General features: G+C 38.2%; 1 protein-coding gene across 1 annotated transcript in view; it reads left to right on the top strand.

The window, feature by feature from the left end:
• Positions 1–22,345, top strand: part of adamts7 (a disintegrin-like and metallopeptidase (reprolysin type) with thrombospondin type 1 motif, 7) — a 99,857-nt gene that overhangs the window by 43,086 nt on the left and 34,426 nt on the right. The window contains 8 exon segments of the mRNA XM_073463801.1: positions 7,699–7,791; positions 9,886–10,031; positions 11,317–11,486; positions 12,275–12,408; positions 13,126–13,246; positions 13,383–13,627; positions 14,904–15,045; positions 20,003–20,129. Coding sequence (XP_073319902.1) covers positions 7,699–7,791; positions 9,886–10,031; positions 11,317–11,486; positions 12,275–12,408; positions 13,126–13,246; positions 13,383–13,627; positions 14,904–15,045; positions 20,003–20,129 — 1,178 coding nt within the window.

The following is a 22,345-nucleotide window of genomic DNA, read 5'->3' as shown; positions in this document are numbered from 1 at the left end:
TATTTCAAGTATGGAAAGTAAAAGTACTCATTGTACTGTTAATGTTTTACTATTATATCCGATGTTTTTGGATAAATATTACTGTTGCATTAATATGCAAGTGTCATTATACCACTGTAGATGTTTAAGTTTGAGCTCATTTAAAGGCGCTATTTGTAAGTGAAATTGATTTTTGAGTCTCATTCCCACCTCGTCAAAAATTGATGCTTTGGGATGGCAGCTGACCCGTCCTACAATCCCAAAGCAATCAGAAATAGCACCTTTTAAATTACTTATTTCTATTTCTCAAAAAATTAAACTTTTCATGAGCTCAGAAAAACTGTCAACTGTCTGTTTTCAGCTCTGTGACGATGCCTTTCCAGCTTATCCAAGAGGGTTCATGAAGAGTTTATTTAGTTTAAGAAGTAGGAAAACACATACAGGAACTTTTCATCCTTCAGTACGCAAGTACACAAAGTCATCCCTGAGTAATCTTACTTGCCTCTGAAATGTAGTGGAGTAGAAGAATAAAGTTGCATAAAATGGAAACACTCAAGTACCTATTAAATCAAATCAAATCAAAATAAAATCAAACCTTTATTTATAGAGCACTTTTCATCCAAGGACATGCAACACAAAGTGCTTTACACATGAAAAAACAATTACAAAGAAAACCCCTCCCTCCCACCCTCCATACTACACACACACACACACACACACACACACAAACGCACACACATACACACACACACACACACACACACACACACAATCACAATCACAAACACACACACACACCTGCACACTCTCACTACTGACAATAGGGAGACATGGCAATAGGGAGACATGGCATGGCACTGAGGATTGAGGAAGCGCCACCTTTGGGGCCGTCCACACTGGGAGGAGTCGCAGGCTGTGCCACAGGGGGCACCAGCGCCCAGGCCCCCCGACCCCGACAGACAACAGCCGGCCAGGCCGAAGGGACCCAAGGACAGCAACCCCCAGCAGCAGCCCAGACACAGCTCCCAGTGTGGAGGACCCCCCTGAGGAAACACTGGAGTTAAACCTAAAAACTAAAAACATAAGATAGGATAAAAACCCTGACAAAAGATAAGTAAATAGAGTGTACAGTTAAAAGGATAAAAATACGTAAGACAATAAATAAAATAGTACCAATGATAAATAAAACAAATAAAATTATTTAAGATTAATATCGTCTTAAAAAACAAGATAGAAGCAACAACATAAAATAAGATAGAACCACATAAGAACGTAAGAAGAATTTAAAATATTAGTTAAAAGCCTGATTGAAAAGGTGTGTCTTTAACCTTCCCTTAAAAATATCAACAGTCTCTGCAGTCCTGAGGCTCTCCGGCAGGCTGTTCCACAGGTGGGGGCCATAGTGGCTAAATGCCGCCTCACCGGGGGTTTTAGTTCTGGGTTTTGGTATGGATAAAAGGCCGGTGCCGGAGGACCTCAGGGTCCGCGAGGGTTGATATGGTAAAAGCAGGTCAGATAAGTAGGAGGGCGCAAGGCCGTTAAGACATTTAAAAACCAGTAAAAGAACCTTAAAATCGATCCTGAAGCGGACGGGGAGCCAATGCAGCGACTCTAAAACTGGTGTAATGTGCTCCCGCCCTCTGGTCCTTGTCAGCACGCGTGCGGCTGAGTTTTGTAATAATTGGAGATTTAAAGTACTCTTTTTGGGAAGACCAGAGAGCAGGGCATTACAGTAATCTAAGCGACAGGAAATAAAAGCATGCATTAGCACCTCCGTACTGGCCTGGGAGAGAAACGGGCGGACTCTGGCTATGTTCTTAAGATGATAAAAACCTATTTTCGTCATATTTTTGATATGTGGAATAAAATTCAGCTCAGAATCAAAAATCACGCCCAGATTTTTTACTGATTGTGTTGGTTAAAGATCCTGTAGTTTTGGTAAAAGTTTCTCTCTCTGGCCTTCAGGACCTATAACTAAAACCTCAGTTTTGTCCTGGTTGAGCTGTAGGAAATTCACTGCCATCCATGACTTGATGTCTACAATGCAGTTAAAAAGGGCATCAATTTGCCCTGTGTCATCAGGAGACACGGCAATGTACAGTTGCGTATCATCAGCGTAGCTATGGAAGCTGATGCCGTGTCTCCTGATGACGTCCCCAAGAGGAAGCATGTAAAGATTAAAAAGAAGTGGACCTAAAATTGACCCTTGGGGAACCCCACATCCACTTTCATGGGTTCCTGAGGAACATGTATCCATACTTACATAAAAGCATCGGTCTGTGAGATAAGAACAAAACCAGTTAAGAACAGTACCAGAGAGGCCGACCAGATGTCTGAGTCTATTTAATAAAATGTGATGGTCTACTGTATCAAAAGCGGCACTTAGATCCAGTAGAACCAACACTGTGAGCTTTTTGTTATCTAAATTCCACCTGATGTCGTTTAAAATCTTTAAAAGTGCTGTCTCGGTACTATGGTTTCTCCTAAAACCAGACTGATGTTTCTCTAAAATGTTATTTCTGTTTAAAAAGTAATTAACTTGGTTAAAAAACAGTTTTTCTAAAATTTTACTTAAAAACGGTAAGTTTGTTTGTTTGTTTGTTTGTTTATTAAGGATCCCCATTAGCTGGTACCTTAGTAGCCAGCTAGTCTTCCTGGGGTCAACAAGGAACAACACAGAATATACACAAGAACATCACATACTCAACATATCATACATTTACAAATACAATCTATCACAATATACCTAATGTTAAAAAGTTAAAACAAACATTTGAAAATTTCCGCAAATCTTAAACAGAGTTTTTCTTAGACAGCAAAATGAAGCCACTCGTACTCATGTACAGCTCGTATAAAATAGGATTTCAATTTCTTTTTAAATACCTGTTTACTTTCAGTACAACATAGGTAGTGAGGCAAATTATTCCACAGAGTTATTGCTCTATAGATAAAAGATCGTGATAAGGCCTTAGTTCTTGGGTGAGGCACTTCCAGCTGACCATTGCTGGACCCTCTAGTGCTATAGTTGTGCACAGTGTTTCTAAAAACAATTTGAGTAAATAAAAAGTCATGCGCTTTACCGATCAAGACTGACTGAAACATTGCAGCAGTGCTTGATGCTAACCTGTTATCTACCATCAGCCATGAGAGGGAATCATGCATGCGATTAACATTTGATCGGGTAGAGCAGCCCAATACCAACCGTGCAGCCTTATTTTGGGCAATCTGCAGCTTTTTGAGCTCAGTTTTGGCAGCAGATGCCCAGACCACAGAACAATAATCTAGGTGGCACAACACCAAACTCTGCACAATCTGACACATTAGGGGTCGAGCAACAAAGGAAGCACATTTCCTGGAGATACCAACAGCTCTTCCCATTTTTAAGATAATTTGATTTATGTAATTACTAAAGGAAAGCCTGGAATCCAACATTACACCCAGAAGTTTAACAGTCTCTACTTGTTCCACAGTTACATTATTTAACTTTAAATCCAACCTTGGTCTACAAGATAACTTATGTCTTGAACCTATTAAAATACTTTTAGTTTTAAGAACATTAAGGACTAACTTATTACAAGAAATCCAGTCATGTAGAATTTGCAGTTCCTTATTAAGGACATCATTCAACTCACTGTATGAAGGCGCAGCATAATACAAGGTTGAATCATCGGCATAAAACACAATTTCTGCTCTTTCAGTAGCCCAAGCAAGATCATTAATAAACACAGTGAACAGTAACGGTCCGAGGCAGCTGCCCTGAGAAGAAGAATTAAAGAATTGTCAATAGCTCTAAACCAGTCATCAGTCATTTTTATCAAGGCAGTGGACGTGGAGTGGCTAGTTCTATAGGCATGCTGAGACATGGTTATCAAATTATTTGTGAAAAAATAATCATGAATTTACATATATACAACTTTTTCCATTATTTTGCTCAAGACTGGAATAATGCTAATTGGTCTAGAGTTGCTCTCATTAAAGACTAATTTCTTATCTTTGGGTATGGGGACAATTTTAGCTGTCTTCCACAACATAGGAGTTTTGCAGAAACATAAACATCTATTAATAATATAAGTCACTGGAGATGAAATACAGCTGGCAGGAATCCTTAACAGTTTACTGTCCAGATTATCTACACCGGCTAATTTATTGTCAGGAAGAGCACAGAGAAGCCTTTCCACCTCTTTGACTTCAACCTGGTGAAATTCAAAAGTGCATACTTTGTCATTCATTATAATATTCGTGATTATGTCTTTTGATTTATGGTTGTCTGGGGTATTCATGCTTTCTCTAAGTTGAGATACTTTTTTTATAAAGAAATTGTTAAAATGATTAGCAATGTCATTTGGCTTAGTGAGAGCAAAACCATTTGATTCAACAAAGGGAGGACAAACATTAGTTTTGTGACCCATCATTTCATTAAAAACACTCCAAAGATTTTTACCATCATATTTAGCCGTATTTAATCTTAGTTTATAGTAATCCTTCTTTTTCAATTTGTTTAATTTTGTAACTTGATTACGCAAAGAGCAATACTTGCGTCTATCTTCAATTAATCCAGACATTATAGCAACCTTTTTAGCAGCGTCTCTCTCTGTTATTAAATTCATTAAAGTGTTATCAATCCATGGGGCTCTTTTATGCTTGACCGTAAACTTTTTTAAAGGAGCATGCTCGTCTACAACCTTCATGTATTTGGACATAAATAAACTAAGTGCAGCCTCAGGGTCCTCCTCACTATATACATCACTCCAATTTATACTTGATATATCTTCGATAAAGCATTCTTTATGAAATTTTTTATATGAACGAGTATAAATAACATTTGCTCTGACTTTCTGAAGCTTTGTCTTTCTGGTAACAGCAATTATGTTATGGTCACTAAAACCAATTGGCACAGAGACAACTTTAGAACATAGGTCAGGAACATTAGTATAAATGTGATCGATACATGTATTCAGGGTGATACCATCACTATCTATACTATTTCCTGTGGGCAGAGTGACAATCTGATACAGGTTGCAAGCATTCAAAATAGAAAGGACCTTGTTCTTGTTTGTACCAGGCCTACCCAACCAAACTATGTTCATATCACCTAGTAAGTAGATTTCATTATTCATGTCAGATAACGTATCAAATATATTACACAGATCATTAAGATATAGAGCATCAGCACTAGGAGGACGATAGAAGCAGCATACTAAAATAGGCTTAAGATGAGGTAGATAGACTTGTACACAAAGAGCTTCAATTCCATCTTTCATTAAATCATCACATACTTTGGCAGGAAAAATATTCTGAACATAAATGGCCACACCTCCTCCAAATTGATTCCTATCTTTTCTAAAAATAGAGAACCGCTCAATATTTACATCTATGTCAGACAAAAAATCATCAAGATGTGTCTCAGAAATGGCAAGAATATTAATACTATTACTGCTAACAATACCTTCTAATTCCTCAACCTTATTACGCAAGCTGCATACATTAACATGAGCTAAGACTAGCCCCTTTTCAAGACCCAGTTTAGTGTCAGGAATGTCATTGAAAGAATGAGTCATATGGACTCAGTAAAAAACAAGAAAAAACCATGCTAAACCATGTTAAAAGAGCCAGGGAGTTATTTTTGAGTCTTGGAATAGCTGACCATTAATATAAAGCTTGTCAACAGTCAGTGCCACTTTACATTTTTGAGCCCTTTTTGGATACGGGTTGGTAGTTATTAAAAACGTTGGGGTCTAAATTGCTCTTCTTAAGAAGAGGCTTCACCACCGCCGTTTTGAAGGCGGTGGGAAAGACACCCATCTAAAGAGAGCAATTCATGATGTTTAAAAACTGTTCCTCAAAGAATCCATAAAACGATTTTAAGAGTGATGTGGGAATTGGATCTAAAAGGCAGGTTGTTGGGTTTACTTCGGAGAAAACTCGACCAAGTGTCCTTGCATCAACCAGGGCAAAACTCTCCTTCCTTCAATTCCTTTTGTTGCAAAACCTCTTCCTCATTCATTTTGTTGTTGTTGTTGCTGTTGTTGTTGAGTTCATTATTTCTTACATTTCCAATTAAGCTGTTGTGCCACGCTGGAGATGATATTTTTTTTGTTGATAAAACACGTGTCTGCAGCACACAGCAGTATGTATGTTTGCTGTTCAAGGTCGAACTTGTGAATTATGTCCAACCATCCAAGTGCTTCTATTATGCAGCAGTTTCACATAAAGCTTTGACCATGTGGTTGCTACTTGTACTACTTGTACAGTAGTATAGCCATGTGGATGTATGCTCATGGGGGGGTTGCAGTTTGTCGAAACAGTGGAGATGCCGGCAGTGTCCTTGGTTAGAGGGATTACATAGGCTGCTCGATACTTTGTCGGTTTGGGGATTTGGGAATGTTTCTCTATTGATTTGTCTGTTTATTGTGTGAGATGCAGCCAGAGGAGGCTGTCAGGTCCTGATAAATCTCCTTGCATGGGGCTCAGGTAGCCATCTGGAAAGCCAAGGAGAATCAGATCCAGGTTGTGACTCAGACCTGCTCTTTTTAGAAGCACTGGTCTTTCAAAGCTGCTGTGGAGTTTAATGTTCAGTCACTGAGACCTTTCCATTTCACTTAATCTCTACATTGAGAATCAATACTGTATGTCTCCCTAACCTCTCTGTTCTCTTCCTTAATCTTTTTCTTTCCTTGTAAGGGGCAGGATATTACTTTGGAAGAAGCTAAATATTGCAGTATATTACTCTGAAAAGAAGCTAAATATTGCTCACAAATTGCATTCTGGAAGTTCAAATGCTGAAATCGTTTGCATCTCAAAAATCATCTTTATCCACATGGTAATGAATTTGACTAAAATGGAAAATGTCCTCCACATAATCATCACAAATGTCAAGCAACCACAACAGGAATAGGCTTAGACTATCAAACTCATCAGCCAGGGGCTGTTTTATAAGCAGCACATTGACCTTTGGTATCTTCACACACAGAGATTTTACTCCTGTGGGAAATAAACACCTCCTTATTGCTCTTCTGATTCAGAATTTTTGCAAACACACCCGAGATTGTTGTCTGTAAAAGTCCCTTTTGCATTTCCATGAGATTTTACATGGAGCCAGGCTAACCTTAGCCAATAATCTAATTAAATGTAATTGGCTTCTGAGAGGGGTAGTTGATCCTCTGATGTAACTCTCAACTAGAAAGCAAGTTTTTTTTTAAATGTCGACCTGCTGAAGTGCAGATTTCACACACAGAAATGTCTTTGAAAACCATCACTATAGAACATGAGGCATGGGACTAATGGTAACTGGATTCCAGGAAGTAAGGTAGCACACAGTGCCAAGGCTTTCAGTTCACATACTGCATTCTTATCACACAAAGCAAGAAATAGGCTTTGTGAGTGAGGGTAAGCTTTAACCATCAATATTAATGACACTTGAACTCTGTATTGACAGATGGGAACATAAATAAATAAATGCAAGATGTACAGTGCACGTATATAAACTACATTTATTACAATAACCAATAAGAGAGTTTCAAGATAGATTTTTCACCACACCTCCTTTCACTTTATATGAGGTCAAATTCATTATGTAGCATTATGCACTGCATGTTTGAGTGGGGAACAGCGTATGCACCATTTTTGCTTCTATACTAGAATACCTTGTGGAAATACATGTATGTTTGACAGGCAAGCAGGTTGAAGAAATAATACATTGATCTCTCTCTGCTTTCCCAGAATGTATGCAGCACTCTGTGGTGCACTGTGGGAACCACCTGCCACTCAAAGCTGGACGGGGCTGTGGATGGGACCAGTTGTGGTCAGGACAAGGTGAGTCTTGTATTTCATGTGCATTAGAGAGGTGGGGGTTGTGATGAAAATCCAGATTCTGTTCTTGACAGCTGACAGTGGTTGATTTCCAGAGGGGTCAGGGAGACTCATGGGAGTTTTTTGTCCTGTTTCCCTCAAGGGAGTCAACATGTAGAAACAGGACTCTGACAGACCCCTACCCTGCAAATATGTTTGTTTTAGATTGGTTTCTGACCTTTTTGCCTGGTTTTGTTTCTTTAATATTACAAGTAGTACTGAAATAGATTCCACTCATTTCACCTTCATTTAACAGGTGCTCTGTGTACACAGGACAACAAAACAGACCAAAAATTGCATATACAGTATATTCTACATATAATGACAGAACATATACTTTAACAAAAAAACACAAACAGTCAACAAAAACACATACACACAAACTGCTCCAAGCCAGCTAACAGGGTCTCAAAGGTCCCATACCATGCTCATTTTCAGGTCCATACCCAGTCTGCTCTGATTGGTCAGCTCTCACAGGCCTGAGGTGTTTTGTAACCATGGGGGGGGGGGGCGGTGACTGTGTAGTTGAGACATCACAACACTATGGAAGACTTGACGGCTCGTTTGAAATGACAGTTTCTGAAGTAACCATGTCATAATTTTTTGGTGTTTATATATGATAGTTGTTTACTAGTTGTGTGCATTCTCTGTGGACTGAGTGTCTTGCTACTTCAAAAATTTTTATATAACTGCTTAATATATTAATACAAACCATACACAACCTTAAAACTGAGTAAAAGGGATCAGCTGGTCCAACCTCCCAGGTTTAATTGTTCCACTTCTGTGGAGCATAAAATTTAAGAACCGGTTTCCAGTCTTAGTATTCGTATGGTGATTTTCAAGGTCCAAATAATCCTATTGGGACATAGTGCAGCACATACAGTGGTTGACCTATACTTAAGATGACATATAAGATACCCTGGTAGTTTGCTGAGAAGTGCTTTATATATAAACAGAAGTGCTGTTCTACCATCAACAGCCACTCAGCTTTCTCACAGTAAACAACAATGTGTTTTGAACTTCAGGGCAGAATGATAGTGATTCTGGTATCAGGATGGTGTGTGGAAAACTTCAACAACACATTCATTTTGCATTCATGCCACCAGGCACCAACTGCCTCTTATCAGCAAAGGTAGGTAGTGGGATAAAATGAGTGACTACTGTAACATCACAAACCACTATGAAACACATTTCAGCTTATTAGTGTTGCTTTTAAGATTTTTTCCAACAATGAAATTAGTTAAAGATGCACTTTGTAGTTCTAGGGAAGAAATTTTAATCAGAAGAGAAAGATCTTTTTTTTTATGCCTAAACAAACTAAATAAACAAACTCTCTTTGTTTTCATGACTGAATAAACTGAAGAAACAAAGTGACAACACAGTTTCATACTGTTTTACTTTGTTTATATTTGGGGGAACCTGCCTACTTCTGAGTTTGTATTATTACATCATTAATATTGTAAATATTAAAATTCTGAGTTTGAATTTCTTCTCCAAACAACATAGTGCCCCTAAGGTAGATGGGTTGCCTTGTTTGCATCTTTTCTCTCAGGAGGTTTAATTTCATGAATGACAGACTAAAAAACTAATTTAACTACAAACTAACTAATTTAAGAGTTAGCATTCGTTATGTGTAATAGCACCGCTCCTGAAACGTAATTTTTTATTTCATAAAAGTGTATTCATGTTATATTATGTTGGCAGAGATAGACTTTCAATATACATAACTGCAGGAAACTAGTGTTATAAAAAATACTGAGCCAATATGCAGGAGTAAAAATGTTTTTAAAATAATGCAATTAATACAAGATAAGGTTAAACAGTGAAATGGACTTAACAAATCCTGTCATTGAAAGTGAAAAGAAAAATATACATGCTGTGACATTTAAAGATATGTACTGTATCAGAATACAGACAATATGGTATTTATAAACCTTGAAGTGAGTGGGCGACAAATGTAGAAACAACACTTCATTTTCTGTCAAGTAGGAACAAGAAGATGAAGCTATGTGTTAACCTGCATTTAATGATGTAAAATGTGCTATTTTCTTTTACCAGTGGTGTTTCAGAGGAGAGTGTGTCACAGTTGGATACGAGCCAGCGAGTGTAAATGGTGGCTGGGCGTCGTGGAGCGAGTGGTCGGCCTGTTCGAGGACGTGTGGGTCCGGAGTCCGGAGCGCCCACAGAGACTGTGATAACCCAGTGTAAGATTTACCTTTCAGCACAAAATACTTGAGTGAATCTGAAATTGACCTTGTCTTGACAAGAGGAAAAACATCTTATTAACAGTTAATGATTGAAAATTACTGTGTACATACTGTGTTATGTAGTGTAGTCTCATCAGGTGTGGGTGGAGAGATTAACCTTCTTTGGAAAAAACATGGACAGATGATTGACGTTTGCAAAATGAGAGGAGCATCAGGCAGTAGCTTAATTCACACATTTGATCTACCTGTCGCTTGCCGGTGAGAGACAGCACAATCTATGATGTAATCTGCAGAGTGCAGCCCAATCAATGAGGCTGATATCATCAGCAAAACAAGAATGAGAAGAACTGTTTTATATGCTGCATTTGTTTCGATATTTAATGTTTGTTTGTGCTTCATATGCATTTACACATACAAATGATACCTGCCATTCACCATTATCTGATTATTTTAACACAATCGTATCAAAATTAAAAAAAAAATAAAGTGTAAAAATCAATTGTGTTTAGAGATTTCTTGCCACCTAAAGAAACAGTATTTTTATAGTAGTTGAGGAATGTTTAAGTGACTGACACTAACTGTCTGTCACTTAACACAACTCTTCATAAGCTTCACTGTTAACATAAAACATGTGAGATGTTGCTCAGAGCAAGAATGTTTTCTTGTAATCTTATCATTAAACCCTTTTAATATCAGTTTATCATGCACAAAATTAAAAGGGTGGCTTAAATAAATATCTAAAGCATCTCCTCTTTTCTCCTCTTTTCATTCAAACCCTTGTGTATACAGGGTTGTCTCTATTCCCATACATAGACCATACAACAAATCACCTAGCAACCAGTCAAAGGAAAGACATACATTAGCACAGTCAAAAGAGTCTGAAACTGCGCAATGGGCACCAGTCTTTCTAATTTCGCAAAATGTATCGAAATTGTTCCACTTTTGTGTACCATAATATTTAGATTCAAGATTCAGATTTCAACATTCAAGATGTTTATTGTCACTCTGATTGTACAAGTTATACAGGTTTGCTTAGAGACTCTACAGAAATGGTAAACAGTAATCGGTGAATAAAATGTAAATGTAAATGAAAATTTAACAGCTAGTTTTCCAATCTCAGTGTTAATAACTTGATTTCAAAGGACCAGATAGTCTTGGGACCTGATGCAGTGTGAATTTGATCTACAGTTAACGTGACATGTAAGATAAGCAGGTAGTTTACTCAGGTAGTTGTTCCAAATATCAGGACTGAAATATCGAAATATATTTTACTGTCCTACAGTCCGAAACACAGAGGGAAGTATTGTCTGGGAGAGCGACGGAGGTACAAGATCTGTCACACTGCAGCGTGTCTTCATGACCTGCCCACCTTCAGAGACCTCCAGTGTAGTCACTTCAACACAATGCCGTATAAGGGCAAGCTCTATAAGTGGGAAGCAGTCATCAGCAGAGGTGAGCTATATATTTATTTCCTCATGCCTGTAGTGCTATTTATGCATCTTGATTATTCTTGGTGTGAGTTGCTGAGATGTGGACATATCACAGCTAGATGGCACTTGGCTTGTGCCAAAAATATACGTTTGGAAAAAACTCAGCAGCAAGTCTCTTTACAGAAATCATGATCACTGTTTTCTTTATATCTGAAATACCCCACCAACCACATCACTGCGCGGAGGGAAGGGTGCGTCGACTCATGTATGAAGAGCTAGCTAACTAAGCTAACTAGGCAACCTATCTTTACAGCTCGCTGAGGAGGACGCCAGTGATGTTTATGAGCCACTTGTTCATGAGTAGATGCATGTTTCCTTTTGTGCAGTGACACGGAAAGAAAATAGTTCCTACATGAAACTGCTTACAACAAGGTATGTGGATTATCTTGAGTAACAAGATCATGACTTCTGTAAGAAACATTGCTTTTGAGTGAGTGCAAACATATTTTTGGGGGGCTTTGAGCACCGCAAGTCAAGTGCCATATATTTCTATTATACTCAAGAGAAGGCATCTCTACGGCCAATATCTCCAAAACTCAGCAACTCAACATAAAAAAAATCGATCAGTGGATAAAAAGCACTACAGGTAAGAGAATTTAATATGGATTTTTGATTTTAGGGTGAACTGTCCCTTTTAATCTGTCAGTTTTTAGGCAAACTTAAAAAAGAGCACCTTTTGTTGCTAGTGTTCAGTGTCCATCTCTCTCAAAGCTTTGTTCCATCTTTCCTTTGGATCTATAATTTCTTCAGTGAGCCCATGTGAACTGCACTGCCGTCCAGTGAACGAACATTTTTCTGAAAAGATGCGAGATGCTGTCACCGATGGGACGCCGTGCCACGAAGGCAACAAAAGCAGAGACATGTGCATCAACGGCATCTGTCAGGTATCAACAATGTTCCCACTATTCCACATACTGTATTCTCTCTGTTGTCTCCTCTTCTGTTTCCTCTGCTGATTTAAAAACAAAAACTATTCGAAACTATCGATTATTCCACACTTGTATCTATATGGGAAATTCTCCTGGTATATCTCTGCTTCATTTCATTGCACCACTGCCTTGTTGGTCATGCAGTGCATTGAGCTGAAACTCACTTTGTTTTCACTTCAGGTCAGTCTCTTACATTTGACATTCTGAATGAAAATGAGCTTATTGATAGAGCAAACGGCATGGCTGTTATCTGCCTGTGCTTGCCTATCACCCCGGGCCAAAATGCCAGTCACTGATACAGACACTGTTTGGATACCAAGTGGACAGCAATCACAGACTCTGGGCTCTGATTCCATGACATTTTGTGACATTTTTGTCAGGCAGCCACGTTTTCCAACTTACCTGCCCCATTTCTGTGGTCCCTGTAATGCAAAAAGGCTAAATCTGTGTTTGACAGAAGCGTTGCAACTATTTTTTTATAGTGTTATCTTGAGATTATGAGTTATTTATTTTATCTCAGGATAACAAACAACTTTGTCAGGATAGCGAGATAATTTATCATGAGAAAACAGTTCTCTGCCGATATATAATGTCTATTATCTAATTTTGCTTTTTTTTGTATAATTACTGTCAGGTTTTTCCTAGATAATGTATTGTGTTCTTTATTTATAGAATGTAGGCTGTGACTATGTGATTGCGTCCAACGCTGTGGAGGATCGCTGTGGGGTGTGTAACGGTAACGGCTCCACCTGCACGACTGTGAGGAGAACGTTTGAGGAGAGCGAAGGACTTGGTATGTTTCTTACTTGGTTCAGCAGCAGCAGGCCTATTATATGTTATAATAGTGTAATATATAATTAAGATATAAAGTAACAATATATATAAATCTGGTCATCTTGTGTTTTTAACTCGCTTTAAATGTCCTCCAGGCTATGTAGACATCGGACTGATCCCAGAGGGAGCTTGGGACATTCGCATTGAGGAGGTTGCTGAAGCTGGGAACTTCCTGGCGCTACGAAGTGACAACCCCAACAAGTATTTTCTGAACGGCGGCTGGACGATTCAGTGGAACGGAGAGTACAAGGCAGCAGGGACGGTGTTCACCTACGAGAGGACAGGACACCTGGAGAATCTGACGTCTCCAGGGCCCACCATGGAACCACTGTGGATTCAGGTAGGACTGACTGACAGACTGACTGACTGACTGACTGATCAACAGACGGATGGATGGATGGATGGATGGATGGATTTGTATTTCAAATGTGTAAAAAGAAAAGAAATCAAACAGTATAACAAAAGCTTTCAAACAAAACAAGCTGAATTAAAAACCCTAATTAAGGTTAACAAAGTTCTAGTTTTGGTTCTTTTCTTCTAACAAGCCTCTTCCCACAACGTCCTATATTCTAATGTCTAGTGGTGGAAAGTAACTAAATACACTTACTGAAGTACAATTTTAAGAAAAATATTGTCCTTTTTACTACATTTATTTGAAATCTTTAGTTACTAGCTACTTTGCAGAATCAGTTTAATAATACAAAATAAAATCACGAAATAAATTGATACATTTATTTGATCTGCAAGGGGAAATTAACAATCTAAATATAAACTATATAAAGTAGTTAAACCACCAGCTTCAGAATTAAAATTATGCATTTCGTTTTTTTTTTCCTTTCCTTCAGTGTTTTTATATTTGATCTTGTGCATGTGAAAGATTTGAAAGTTAGAAAGGTCAAAGTCCGCACCAACTAAACCAGTTTCAGACAGAGAGAGAGTACAGTGAAAAATGAAAAAAAGAAATCAAATTCTCTCTCAATGTAGTATTTTCTACATTGTACTTCTGCTACTTTTACTGAAGTACAAAATCTAAGAACTTCTTCCACGACCGCTGATATCCAAGGATCTATGAGGGTTTGAACATTGCTAAATAAAATTGTCAAATAAAAACCAGGAGACTTTATTCATTCTGAGTGTACACAAGCCTAATAGGTTAATATAATAAAATTTACTAACAGTAAATTTGGGGTGGACATAGTTTGATGTTACAGAAGTTGAAAACTATAACTATGTAGAGGACTTACTGCCTACTTTAATAAAAAAGAAACATGTTACATTGGGGGGAGGGTTAGTGGGAGAAATTAATTGTATCATATATATTACCTTATTTTTCAGTGCAGCCTCCCACTAGAGAAGGACAATAACCAAAAAACACTTAGTGCAGCATTTGTTTGAGACTCTACCTTTCTACCACTGCTGTATATAAAAATGATCTCTCAAATGAAGCTGTCTCTTTTTAATCATTTCTTTATGGTTCTCCACATGTGGTTGAAACAGAAACAGTACAAAAGAGATTTTTAGTTTGTGATTTAGTTCCTGGGGATATTTTGCCAGAAGGGCTGATAGTTTTCTTTATATATTTCAGAATTTGTCAGATATTATCTTTTGTGTCACAGCTTCTCTTTCAGGAGACCAATCCAGGCGTGCGGTACGAGTACACAATCAGTCAAAATGTTTCCTTGGACAACGATTTGCCTGCATCAGAATTCTTCTGGAAATACGGCTCATGGACTGAGTGCAGTGTTACCTGTGGGACAGGTGAGAGAAACAAGTGTAGACTTTAAACTGGTTGGTCCTCAGGGTCGGGTAGTGACAGAATACATGTAATCTGGATTACGTAATCAGATTACAAAAAATAAGTAAAGGTAATACAGAGTACAGCCCAGATTACATTTGGAAAAGTGTTAAATTACATTGCAACGATAACTTGATTTCAATTTTTGATCACTTCTTTAAAATGTGACTTTTTGTGGCTGCATCCATTTTTTTTATATAAGGTGCAATATTTTTCATGTTTGATTTTGAAGTCTTGCATAAGTAATTCAAGTGCAACAGAACTGTGTGACTGAAATGATGCTATTATTCTTTCTTCAACTAGGAAGGCCAAACGTTGACCTTCATAATTTTATAATAGTAAAAAGCCTCAAAGACAACTATTCAAAGAAGGAGCACTCATCTTTTTTCCATTATGTTTCTGCAATAAAGAAAAAAACAAGAAATAAACTAAAGCTGTCGTTAAATGTGTAACGAGCTTTGTATGAAGTTGTGTAACTGCACAAAGCTGTACGTGCACAATTTATACAGTTGTGAAGATTTTCAAAATAACACTGTCTCAGAACATTGTCTCTGTCAATAACTTGTAAATGAAATGAAAATAAGTCTTCAGTGAAGTTTATAGATAAATCTGAAATTAATGTAGAATCTGAAGTACGACCTGATACCTGAACTATAATATCTTAAATACAGCTGAATGTATTATCAGGTTTCTACAAACTTTATTCTTTAGCTCCTTTGCAGCGACAGGTTTTCATTTTAACAGGCTTGTACGTGTTTATCAAGGCACCATATTTTTATTAATGTAGTTGCTGATGCATTGTCTAGAAGTGCAGTACAAACACTACTAAGCATACAGAAGGACGCATCAATAATTCACGATTAAGATGTTTCATTTACTCTGTTGTGAGTAAAGTGTGTTGAGTTATTCCTCATGTCCACACTCCTTCTGAGGGGAAGTTCTTTTATCTCTGATTTAATTAGATTATGGTCCGTTCTGAGCGGAGTGATGGACCTTGGAGATCAATGTGCTTCACAGTGTGAATGAAATGAAAAAATGGCTCGTACTGTTGGACGAATGGACCAATGAAACTAGCATTCAAGACGGTGCTTTCAAAGACATTTTGAAAGACTGTAGTCTAATCACTTACAGTATTATCAAGCTTCACACACTGGACTGGTGTCTTTGACGTTTACTTTAATGACCAATTTGCCTAATTGGCTGATTGCTGACATAAGTGTAACTGCACTTATTCAGTTTAATATTTAGAATGCCCCCCGAAAAGTCCCTATTAAATCCCACTCCAAGTAAAAACTGGGTGATACTTTGGGCTCTGTTTTATGCTTGACACAAAGCGGCGCGTCAGTTTCAGACCGAGGTAGTTCTCATTGTCCATGTTGTGTAAAGAGCAAATGTACCTGTGCCCACCTGTGCGCCCACGGGGCATGTTGGTCTTAAAGTGAGGTATGATCAGGTGCACTGATGGGGGATTGCTATCTTGAAGCAGCAGAAGGTGACAGCAAAACAAAAAGCTGGTCTAAAGTCTTTCGGTCTTTCATTAATCATCTCTGATTTGGTCGAAATAAATCCTCAAAGGATGAGGTAAGATGTATAAATATTTTTGCCCGACTCTTTCGTTTCTCTGCCACTCACGGCTCTCCTGTCCCCCCCTGTTGTTTCTTCTCCTCCCATGGAGTCATTGTCCTGATCAGAGCCGCTGTACATGATCTCCACACTGTATTGGATTTAACTACTTCTTCATGGCAGCCAGTCGCTATAGTCAAAGAGTATACTGAGCAGTATTGTGGGCCGTCTAATCTGACTTTTGGAGCCTGGAGACGGATGCAGGGTTGCAGGTGAAACTTGCTCTTTTATTTAAATGCCAGAAGAGGAATAGCTGCAAGTTTCACAGCAGTGTTGCAGGTCGCTTGTAATAATGGAGCAGCAGCATTGGCAAAGTGAAGTACCTGCTGAAATAGGCCTTGAATAGGCATTTTTGTCCATATTATTGTGAGTACAGGATATTGTAAAAGATGTTTAGCCTTGGGGGTCAAAAAGAAGCACATAATAAGGAACTGAGTAAACACAGAGGACAAAACATGGAAACTGGTGGCCTTGCTGGTTTTTTGCTTCTTTCTGTGTGGAAAGGCACATAAATGTAGGAAAAACACAAAATGTGTTAAAGATGGAGATGGAGAGGTGAGGTCAACAGCAACTGTAACCTCTGCAAACACAGCTGGAGGTCAGTCAACTTCAACAGAGTGAGGAGGCAATCATCTCTGAAATCTGATGAGCTGAAATAAAATAATACTCCGGACGACAGGCCTCATAAACAAACCCTAAATAAACAAACTGACCTTAAAGGACAACACAATTTATACTGTTTTACTTTGTTCATATTTGGTGGACCCTGCCACCTTTCTAGTTTCAAACAGTGTTCTGGCGACCTTATTTTCCTCTGAGAACAGCTTGTTTATTCAGTTATGGGAAAAAAATTATATTTCTAAGTTTGTATTATTACCTCATTAATATTGTAAATATTTTAGTTTCTTCCCCAAAACTACATAGTGCCCCTTTAATATACACTTGTACACTGAATGTCAGCTGTCCTGATTCCAGCTGTACAAAAGAAACTTGTTTTAAGATTATCCTGATGAGAATAGCAAAACGTATCAGAAATCAATTAGGTGCCAATAACAGAAAGAAGAAGCAAATATGAAAAAACAAATAACATGCTGCTGTTCACTTTGGCAGTGATCTGGAGGACGTGTCATCTCATGTCTGCACAGTGACCATGTGTGTGTTTAAAATAAAAGCCTTTTAGCCATTTACAAATGCTTCATCAACAAGTGTCACATGACAGAATACATACTATTCACTGTAGGGTGTATATAGTATGTGACATTTCACTATTTTTGTAGGTACTGTACATGGCAGAACAGTTTTTGGTAACACTTTATATTTAAGGTGTAATTTGTGAGAAATGGCCAGAATCCAAATTTACGGGGGGGCAGCATAACCGCTACTTGCTATACTCAAGCATGTGTATTTTAACATAATCTGCAGCTTTATTTTCCATCTATTCTGTTAATGTGTCCTCCTCAACGCATCCTTGGGTCCCTTGAAAGGGGCTTCATAAAACCGGATATTATTATTAATGTACAGGCCCTTCTTATCCTTCTGTGACTTGGGATTTTTATTTCTTACTCCTGGGCAGAGCAAGCTGCCTCACAAAAATGTCCCTGTAAGTACACAGTGCTTAGATGCTTTCCCTAGAAAATCCACTTTCTCTTCCACCTCACCACTTTTTAATTCAGCACATCAAATGACAAAACATGCATTAAGTATAAATATCTCCCTAAGTGTCAGATCACAGAACATGATTTGTTCAAATGGCTGTTAAATTCAGACAAAAAGACCATGTAATCTACGTACATGGCTTGGATTGTTTTCCTGTCTCCCTTATTTCTTTTTTTCTTTTTGTCTCCACCTGGCTTTCAATCTTAACCTAGCTGGTCTGTTCTTTTCAAGATGACTTTGAATGTGTAAATTAGCTATCAGACTTGCATTGTGGCCCTGAGCTGAGGGTGAAGGGAGGTGAGAGTTGTCTCCTGCTGGAAATCCCCTCAGGGGGGCGAGGGTAATAATGGAGAGAGGCATCACAGGTGGAGATAAATCTGTCAGAGCCTTCAGAGACGAGTCCTTTTGTGTACTGCTGCCTGAAACATGGATGTTTGACAGTACAAAAAGATACAGAAATATATTTCTGTCCAAATAGAAAGGCTGCAGCCATTATTTTCATTATTCAGTATTATTTTCAGGATTAATCAATCAATCATTTAGCATTTACTTTTTGATGTCATTTGTTTATTTGAGTTTATATTGAATTTTAAATGTCATATATGTAGCACACTGCCTTATTGCAAGCGTTCGGTCACTCCAATATTTACTTCCCTTCACTGACAACAGTTTGTCCACTTGTGAAAAATGCTCATCACAATTTCCCAGAGGCCAAACTGACATCTTCAAATAGCTTCTTTTGTCCAACCAACAGTCCAAAACCCAAAGAATCTAGATTTACTGTCATAAATGACAAAGAAAAGCTGCAAATGCTCACATTTAAGAAGCTGCAACCTGCAAATGTTTCATATTTTTGCTTGAAAAATGAAACAATAAATCAATTATAGAAATTAGGGGTGTGGTTCTATTGCCGTAGTCACGGTAACCATCATATTAAAAAATTGATTAATGACATTGTGTTATCGCGTTTTATAGTACAAATATGAAAATATCATTTGAATAATCCAGCGAAGATGAATTTTTGTTCACCTTTCTCTGAGGAATCAAGTAGTTGATGGTAATTTTCTTTTGTGTACACTTTTGTTTTAACAGTCATGGTTACTGAGTCTCTCTCCACCTCCCTACATTTGTATTTTGAGGGTAATTTATTTGCCAAAGAGAGACAAAACACAGAACATTTCTATAAATATAAAGATAAAATCGTTATTGTGAATTTGTTTGGTCATGATTATTGTGAAGTGAAAATCTGATATCGTGACAGCCCTAAAAGAAAAACAAATTTTCTTTCGATTGACTAATCAATTAATTGACTAATCGACCAACTATTGTATTAGTCTTTTTTTTTTTTTTCAGACATTTCTGGGGAAGGAAATTGATTTCTGATGTTGTGATTGTGTTAAAACATTAAAAAGTATGTGATGTTGGGTCCTGATTTTTTTTTTTACAAAAAAACCCCTGTTGTTCTGTAATCAGCCATTCAGTCATTTCTAGTTAGTTTTTTGCTTCACAACCACCTGCCAGTTGCTTATCAGGTGCCCTCCAGGTACTGGGCTTTTATTACTATGACTAAGATGCACCTGGGAGTCATGTTCGTGTGCTTAATCACAAAAGCTCTCCTCTCTCCTCCTGCTGGTATTCCAGGTGTTCAGAGGCAGATTGTTCATTGTGTGGAAAAGACAACTGGGATCGTGGAGGAGCACCTCTGTGACCCCTTAACCCGACCTGACGATAACCGAACCAGCTGTAACAAGGAGCCGTGTCCAGCCATGTGAGTGTAGCTCCCAGACATCATTTACAAAATGACACCAGTAGTATTCACAGACACACACTCGGGATAAAGACACTTGTTGTTCAGGCCTTGGAGTAAACACTTATCTTTGTAGTGTGTATTGAAGCAAAGAATCCAATCAACCGAACCTGAAGTAACACAACTACTGGAGTCACGGCTTTAATATTTTTGTTCAGCAGAAGAAGTGTCATTGAAACTGTGATTTCATTATCATAACAGAATAATATAATAAAGGAGCTATATTTGTTATAGTAGTTGCATTCTTAAAGAGAAGGACTAAGTGTTCAGGTTGTGGCTGTTTCAGTAAGGAAGATTTCATACTTGACTCCGTCTTTCAACTTGTGATTCACATGAGCAGTTTAAAAACTCTCTTACAGTATTGCAAAAGCCACCATCTTGATTGCTCCAAGTGTCAGATATTTATATTTTTATACCTGTACATGCAAGTCCAGGTGCCATCATACCTTAATACAGTCTACCAGTGCTGTTTCTAGCTTTTTCGGGGCCCTATGGAAAATGCTGTGTCTGGACCCCTATTTTGTGAAAATGTGGTGGTGGTGGGGACTCCAAACCCTTTTAATTAATGTATTTATTTTTACATAAGGGCACAATGTAATGAGCTGGCCTCAACCGTTGCGTTACAGCTCCGGTACGATTTTGCTCTGTCGTCCTCGGGCAACCCTCTGAGTCCGCCACAGCAGCTCCGCCGAAAAGCTGGAGTTACGAAACCGAGGAATTCCCGCGATAATTACATAATCACGCACGACCGCAGTTATATGTATGTGTTATAAACACAACAACACGAAATGTTCCCGACTGAAGGATTAGAAGAAGAGCGGTATTTGTCTCTTATTTGAGGTTTTTGTGCTTGTATCAACACGGAGTGTTTTATTTTGAAAAATAACCGGATGTCACGTTGTTGTTTCGTGTCTGACTTCCTGTCTGCTCTGTGCTGAATTCGGCTGAATTGCTGCGTTGTGCTGCGGCATCCGCCAGAAATAGAAGTCCTGAGTATCTGCTCCGCTTCTTCTGCTCTTAAAACAGTTGCGCTGTGCTGCCATCGGCAGCAAGAAGAATTGATCACCTGACACCTGAAGACAAGGAGCTAATTGTGACTGCACTTTAATTTTTTTTAAAATAATTATTCCTAGATTTATTTAGTTAAGTTGCACTACTATTTTATACTGTTCTATTTAAAAATAAATTTAAAAATAAATGGCTTTCATTTGCTGTATTCATTCATGTTTTACAAAGGGTTGAACCTGAGCCAGGCCTTACCACAATGATAATCATATCACAGTCATGCAGGCGTAGTATGATATATATATTTTTTAATAACGCACTGTATCACACACGGTATCGGTACTCGGTATCGGCCGATACCCACAGCATAAGTATCGGAATCGGTATCGGGAGGGAAAAAATGGTATCAGAACATCTCTAATTGTATTGCACAGTACCTCAATCATCTGTTACATCAAAGTCTCTTTTGGTCTCACTACAGCAGTAATTATAGCCTACGTAAGTGATTTGATCAGAATGTTTTCATGGATTCAGAGAGTTAAAAAATAACCGCTCATCTTCTAATTTATTTAGACTTGCTGAACATTTAATGGAAGGGTTCTCCTTTGAATTTAGCCTCTTTTTATATTGTGGTTGAATAACAGCTTGTTGTGCCTATAATTATTCATGACAATTTGGCACCACATCAAAATGCACTTCAGAGCAGTGATTCTCATGATTACTGTGTCACCAATGCAGCATTCAGGATTTTGGCACAACTGCTTATATTTAAAGGTGCGATACGTAAAATTGGCCACTTGTCTAATTTCTTCTCAGAACAAATAGGTGGCAGCATATTGGTACTGTAGCTGCTAATTGCTGCTATATGTAGCTGCCGTTAGCTCAGTTAGCCATGCAGCTTGCAGCCCCGAACTGGAGCTCGGAGTGTCGATGTTTACACCACTAACAAAGGAGCTTCGGATCGGGACAGGCCAGGGCTAGCTGGTTAGCATGCTAACTGTTCACAATTTTAGTTCATTTTGTATGTTTTCAACTAAGATCTTGCATATTGCACAATTAAGGACTGTCAACCTAGCCCTGAGCAACTGCAACAAGGTGTTCTCCATACTGCTAGTAGACACACCGTTGTTCAGTCAGTTGTCTGTTTCGCAGTGCACCCACATCACAGTTTT

This window comes from Pagrus major, chromosome 4, assembly GCF_040436345.1.
Source record: "Pagrus major chromosome 4, Pma_NU_1.0".
Lineage (NCBI taxonomy): Eukaryota > Metazoa > Chordata > Actinopteri > Spariformes > Sparidae > Pagrus > Pagrus major.
Note: the sequence above shows the minus strand (reverse complement) of the source record. Positions and strands in the feature narration are given on the sequence as shown.